The 7,369-nt window shown below is 37.9% G+C and overlaps 1 protein-coding gene across 1 annotated transcript in view; it reads right to left on the bottom strand.

Annotated features, from left to right (window-relative positions):
- Positions 1-2,240, bottom strand: part of BFSP2 (beaded filament structural protein 2) — a 234,103-nt gene extending 231,863 nt beyond the window's left edge. Inside the window, exon 1 of the mRNA XM_044066099.1 lies at positions 1,712-2,240. Coding sequence (XP_043922034.1) covers positions 1,712-2,164 — 453 coding nt within the window. The 5' untranslated portion in view covers positions 2,165-2,240. The remainder of the gene's footprint in view (positions 1-1,711) is intronic.
- Positions 2,241-7,369: the final 5,129 nt, after the last annotated feature.

Below are 7,369 nucleotides of genomic sequence, written 5' to 3'. Positions count from 1 at the left end.
AAAAAGGTTTTAGCTATTATGGACTAGTAACTTGGTGAGAGTGTGGATTGCCCCCTTCTATCATGCCAATGACACAACTTTGTGATGATGCCATTATTATGGTGAAAGCACAGAATCATACATGCTAACCAATATTTGCTCTATTTCCCATTTCCTAGGCAAATAGCATGCCAACTTCAATTCACATGGAGATAGAACTCAACCAAATGCAGACTTTGTGCTCTTACTAGCATGTACTCTCACTGGGATTCTCAGTCTGTTTGCTGTCAGTGACCTTACAGATTGCTGAGATCTATCTTCAGATTACATTGTTTAGCAATACCTCATGACTGGGTGTGGTTGTCACAGGTTTTACCCATGGTTGGTGTCTTTTGATCATGAGGGCGAAACTCGAGTGGTTAAATAAAGGCAACCATGGGTAAATCCTGTGATACACACATCCAAAAGTGGGCTACTGCTATATTAAAATGATATTATTTAACAATGAAATTGCTTACCTTTCTTAAATAATATCTGTATAATGGAGCTTTTATTTTCTTCCATATTGTCTTTTGATTGCTGACATACTGTGCATGCGTATGAGACTTGCATTCACAAGCTTGTGCAGTACATCCGGGCAGTGGAAGAGAAGTGATGGAGGAAAGTATATCTATATCTAATCTATATATATATATATATATATATATATATATACACACACACACACACACACACACACACACACACACACACACACACACACACAGAGTGAATACATATGAAGTAAGTACAATTACAAGAGTATATACAGTAATGGTAACATATGAAAACAGTTCATTACAAGAATATGTACAGTAAAGGTATCATATTTAAATAATTGGTTGTATTACTGGTATACTTGCAAACTGACAAATGTAATGAATCACAACAAGTAGAAAAACTGTAAATGGAATACCAATAAAAACAAAAAAATATGGTCCAGGGAGCAACAGGAAATGGCTGGTAAACAGTTCTTTTATTAAAAAATCACAAATGCTTTCACCCTGACTCAAATGCAGGGCTTTTTCAAGTACAAAAAAACATAATACCCCTCCCATTTAAATACCCCTGTACATAAAAGAGCACCAAAACTTTTTAAAGCTGTATGTACAAGGTTCTCATCTAAAATATAAAATGTTCACAAAGTAGATCCAATACAAAATCCAATAACAAAATCATTACGTAACCATAATTTAAATGACCTATAAAATTTAAATGACCTGTGTAGTTATAAGGTAACAAAAAAGTTGTCACAAAGTACAAATACAGTGAAACTTACTACAAAATAGTTGCCATGTTAAAAGTTCAATACAACTTCTCAGCTCTCCTGACCAAGTAGGGTTTAATAGAGATATGATCATTTAGTCCTGGAGGTTAAGCTTGGTTTAAATGTAATGAATCAATGAAGGTAAATAGGTAGACTTTATAGAGATATTTCTGACAGTAGAAATAGCAAGGCTTATACTTGTCATTAACATATAGTACATTTTGAAAATGAGGCATGAATGCTAAAGGAAATATAGTGCAATCATATAATTCTCTGGCAGCTATGTGTTTTGTACTTTCACCTTGCAGATTTTCACATGAAACACAAAAACAGTATTATGAGGGAAGTTTGAATGGATGAAAGAAATATGTGCAGCACAGCAGCACTGTAACACACAGAGAAATGATGTCCATGTTGTCAACTTACTTGGTGGTTAATGCTGTCCCATTCTTCCCTTATGGTGGCCCAGTTGCTGAGTTTGGATGCCTTCTTGTCAAGATAAACTCTGATGCTGTCTTCCAATTGAGTGTTAAGATGATCAAGTGCCCTTACCTTCCCTATGTAATCCACTAAACTGGAACTAAGATTATCAAAGCATGAACTTCTCATTCTTTCCATATCTTGCCTAAGGGGCACATGGCAACTGCTTCGTATTCCCTGCAAGAACACACTACTGATTCCTAGGGCACGTCTGGAGACACGAGTGCCCAGAGTACTGAATCCACCAGTGGGGACAGTGCTCACATAAACTCCAGAGGCTCTAGGTACAGTTGCCATTTCTCCAGCAGTTACTCTGTTACTGGTGGACCCTAAACATTCTGCTGAAGTTAGTGGGACCTGCTGGCCCAAGAAGGAAGATCTGCGCCGTGGCAGAGGCATGCTGTTACCACAGTGTGATCTGAGCAAATGCCTGTCATTCACCTTTTGCCTGTTTTAATACTTCTTGTCATGAAATGTTAAGCCTAACAGGATTCATGTGTATTTTGTTAAACCAACACTCTTTATTCCAGAACACATCCATGGTATGCTGGCAGCTGGCATTGGGTGTTGCAGTAACATTGTTTGATTTACATTTTCTTTGTCTCAGCAGAATTTTCTGGAAACTGTCTATTGATGCCAAACATGTCACATGAAATAATAGCCTCTCCAGTCCCTGTTCACAAAGAAGTGGGATTAGAAATCTGATACTATTTACGGTGTTATAAAATAATAAAGCACTGAAATGTTTTTGCTTTACAATTAATTTTATGACCTCATTTTAAAAAAAGGATTCAACTTTGTTTAGCTGGAATTTCCAGACTGGCTTGCATTTTGTTTAACATATAAAGATGTGATTTGACATTTTTTTCTCTGCATTATATTGTCAAAAAGCAATGGATGAAAATCAAAATGCCACATAAAACAATATTTTTGTGCAGTCATTTCCATTTAATATTGTTAGTTTGCTTAAAGATGAGCCTTGCATGTTTTTCTTCTTTATAGTACCTTTAGTGCTTTATTATGGTTTTACTTGCTATATATCCCTTCTCAAAAAGAATATAGAAGTACACTTATGACATTGTCATGTCTGCCTGTTCTCCTTGATTTGTGTTGGTGCTACAGTAGAAAGATGGCATGGTAAAGAGCAGTGATGTTTGGTGGTGGTGGTGGTTCTATTTATTTATTTAGCAAGTGACTGGTTAAAATCATTATTATTATATATATACATATTTTTGGTTCTCTGTTGTACCCCCAGCTGTCAACTACTTGATCTTTGCTCCCAGACCTCCAAACATCCTGGTCTGGCATTACTACCTGGGTGAGGCTGCTTTGACAAGGAATAGGGGGGTGGAATGTTATCAGCTGCTGTACAGTATCTTGCTGGCAAAAACTTTCACAAGGAGGGTGGGAATGTGAAGTGTAGCCATGTAAATGGCTGCAAAGAGGCTGCTTTACCTACTAGAAGTAAGCCCAAAACAAACTCTAAAAACAAACCACACTAGTGGAATCCTTAATAGGATATATAACAAAAGGAAAAAGTCGACTAAAATCAGGAAGAATAACTCCCATAATGATAGGAGTTCTCTAATTAAACTAAACAGGAAACTAAGAGTACTAATTAAGTCCAACAAGGCTAATTACAAAGGCAAGATAGCCTCACAGGCTAAAGACAACCACATGGCCTTCTACAGCTATGTCTGAAACCTCAAAGGCAGCACACATGAGTGTGCTGAACTGGTGGTCAGTGGTATCACCTTCACAACAACAACATAGTGAATTTGCTGTCTGATAAATTCAGCTCAAACTTCAACCACCACTCCCCCCTTGCCTCTATCCATGAAATATCTACCAGCATAACCTCCCAAGTATTAACAGGGAACAGTTTCTGGTGGCACTTGTTAAGGCCAATAACACAGCCTCATTGTGGCCTAACAATATTCCTGGATGCCTCCTATATAGTTGGAAACACAACCTATCAGGACCAGTTAAGTCAATTTTCAAATATAGCCTCAAAAAGGCTTTGTACCACAAGAATGGAGGACTACAATGGTTATCCCCCTTCACAAGGATGGACCATCAACCAGCCTCAGAAACTACAGACCTGCTAGTCTGACTAGTCTTATATGCAAAGCCATATAATGAATTATCATGGAAATGATTAACAAAGATATAGGCAACTTCCAGACAATAGATCCAACCCAGTTTAACTTTGCCAAGGGAAGATCATACTTACTAAACCTGGTGAACTTCTTTGAGAAGGTCACCAAGGCAATGGATGAGGGGAAATGGTGTATACCCCTATATGTGCCTGTCTAAGGCATTTGATCAATATCCAGTTTAATTATAATTGACAAACTCAACAAACTGTTCATAAACACCTACATAACTCACTGGATTACCAGATGTTTCACACACAGAACCCAGAAAGTGAGGACTGGTGATACCAACTCCACTAAGACACTGCTCACCAGCGGGAAACCACAGGGCTCCATGGTGGGACCACTACTTGGCATCTACTTCTCTGAGGTAAGGCTAATGTCAAAGACCTTTGGCTGACCAAGTTCACAGATGTTTGCAAATTGGGAGCTATCATACATTCCCACATGACACAAACATATTACAAGAGGGTCTAACACAGACAATGACTGGTGCCAAAGTTACAGACTAAAACGCTGTGTGAAGAAATGCATTATAGTGCCATCCAGGCTAATTACTTGATTGATAAGGCACTCCTAAAGAGCTGACCCAGTAATCCAGGAACATATGTAGACACTAATCTGGCCTTTAACCAAAATATGGCCAAGGTAGTAAGAAAATCATTTTTTGATGCCCAACTTGTAAGTGAGGGCATTTTATCTAGGTCCAACAAAGTCATAGGGCCACTTTCTTTGGCTCTTATCAGACCCATCATTGAGTATAACGCCCCCCTTTGGCATGTACCTGACCAAACATATGCAACAATTAGAATGCACACAAAGGTTCCTTATCAGGAGAATCCATGGTATAAACTCATTGTCCTATATTGATCACCTTAAAGCTTTATCTCTATATTCTGTCTCCTGCAGGTTACTTAGAGTTAATTTATGCCTGGCATACAAGGCATCCTCAGATCCAGCTCTACTAGACCTTTTTCACACATGCAAAATGAACAGCATTGAAAGCACTAGATCTAAATACTTAACTTTTGCTTGTGACATAAATAAGACATGTTGGAGAGACAGATATGTGCTCTAGAAGGGGATCACCACCCAGATTCCTTTCCTATTATTTAAGTGTAACGTTGACCAATGGATGGGAAATTGGAAATTTACCCCAGGTATGGCCCCCTTGTATCCGATAGACAGATGCAGAGGCAGACAGTAATGCCTAAACTAACACCCCCCACATAACCTCTAGCAAATAATAACATACCCCTTCTGATTAAATGCTCATGATACATAGGGACCCAAATGGGTTGTATTGCATTGCTAGACTTAAAAAGACCTTAGTGGTCATTAGCTAGAATATAACTATGGACCTATGAACCTTCAGGTTGGGATCAGCAAACTGAGGTTGATTCACCTAGGCCATAGTCAGAGCTTTATCCCTCTGCACCAACAGGTCGTCTTAGGTTCAGATCTGTTTTAAACACATCTGTGAGACACTGATAATGACCTCTGGATTTCTTTTTTTAACTGCTTTCTTTCATATATTTCTAATTGTTATTGAAGTGCAAATGAAGACACTCATTATAGAATTAGGGACTAACAGCCACCCAAAGGAGCATAATGCTTCATTTGTCCCATAGTTGTAATGCAGAATGACAGATTCTGCATATTGTCTTATAATGACAGACAGGGATTGTGGCATGCATTGATGAGTATTGTGTATCCAAAATGTGTATTGTCTTATACTTGTTCATAATGTGCAGTGAGTTCTCACCTTTCTAGAGCTAAGTCACCATCTCTATTATCAAAGTATTTTCTAAAAGAAATAAATTACTTAAATTGCTAACAGTCGACTTCATTTAGAAGAGCAAAAGTATACCTTCAGAATACCAAAATCTCATTACTGGTTTCAGCAGTATTTTTGTAAGTGATGTCTCCACAGAGAAGAACAGGGACAGGTCTGACCAAGAGTTCTTTTATGATAATAGAATTCAATTAAAACTTAAAAATGTAGAAGAAAGGTTCATGAAAATATCATCATCATCATCATCATCATTCTTCTACAAAATCTTCTCGTCTTCATTTGAAAGAAGTAGATTTTTAACTGCAAGTGATTGACATGATTATATAAAGTGAGACGTATATCTTCTTCTAAAGTTCTGTACAAAATGGCTAGAATCTAAAAAGATTACATTGAGCTAATTGCAGCTTCCCCATCCTCCAGTTCTAAATGGCTTATCTAGCATTCTTCCTTTCTAGTACTCATTAGAAATATTTAGTGAAGGTTTAAGTCAGTCGGGTAACCAAAACTAGCCTAGCTGTATGAGCCTCAGAACTTCTACAGACACCTGACTATTCCTTTCGTTTGCATGCTTGTCAAGATTTATACATCATGTTCTGATCCTTTTGGAAATTGACATGGTAATGTACACCAAATATAGTCTTCACCAGTTTCACTGGCACTGAAGAGATATGAATCAAAGATCCAAAGAAATACGACAATAATTTGGTTTACTATCTTAGCGACAGAGAGAGATTATGATGCTGCTGTTGACGACTTAGGATGGAAGTGTTGATGTGTATATGGAGTAGATTTCCAAAGCACATGCATATATGGAGGTGATGGGGAAGTCAAGTGGGAGTACAGGAGGTTGTTAAGCTGCACCCAGTAGAAGAGCTTTAGGGGCTAATGACATTTATATATAAATGGCAAAGTACACTAAAACGTTTACCTTTATTAAACAAACTGTGTGACCCTGATCAGTCTTCATCACATGGCACATCTCATACTAATGCCTGTTTAAATGGACTCCCGGCATTTTGTCAAATGTCCATTTGGTCAACAAGTGCTAGGGATGGTACTTTATATCAAATGTACGAATAGCTGAACAGTCAAAATGTGGAGAGTATGTTTTGTCAAAACAGATGACTGTGGTTTGGAGAGGGTGAGAGAACCTGTACATGTGTTTGTGAGTGAGGATTAATGTTGGGGTTAGGTGAGGGGAGAGGTATTGTATAATTGTGTGGTAGTGTATGTGTTTTAGGGTTAGCTAAGGGAATAGATTTAGTGCTGTTAGTGTGTGTTTATGTGTCCAAGTGTGTCTTGTGTAGAGGCAGTGTTACAGGAAAGTTTTTTTTAAGGTAAGATGTGAGGTAAGAGTTGGGGGAAGGGGCAACATTAGGTTTAGGGTTAGCCTCCCCTGCCCACCTTAGTCATAGGTACTAACTCTAGCCTTAATGTTGTCCCTTCCACCAAATGTAACTTACACCTTACCTTAAAAAACTTCTCGCAACACTGACACTATTTATATAAATTTGAGATAAGTGTTATGGGGGTGGGGGTTAATGTGAAGATCGGGAGAAGAAATAAACTTCCTTTCTCAATCTTTTGCATATTCAATATTCAGCATGTTTGAACATCATAATGCTGGTATTTTCATTTGACATTAAGAAGATT

Source organism: Protopterus annectens, chromosome 3.part0, assembly GCF_019279795.1.
Source record: "Protopterus annectens isolate FY-2018-M chromosome 3.part0, PAN1.0, whole genome shotgun sequence".
NCBI lineage: Eukaryota > Metazoa > Chordata > Ceratodontiformes > Protopteridae > Protopterus > Protopterus annectens.
Note: the sequence above shows the minus strand (reverse complement) of the source record. Positions and strands in the feature narration are given on the sequence as shown.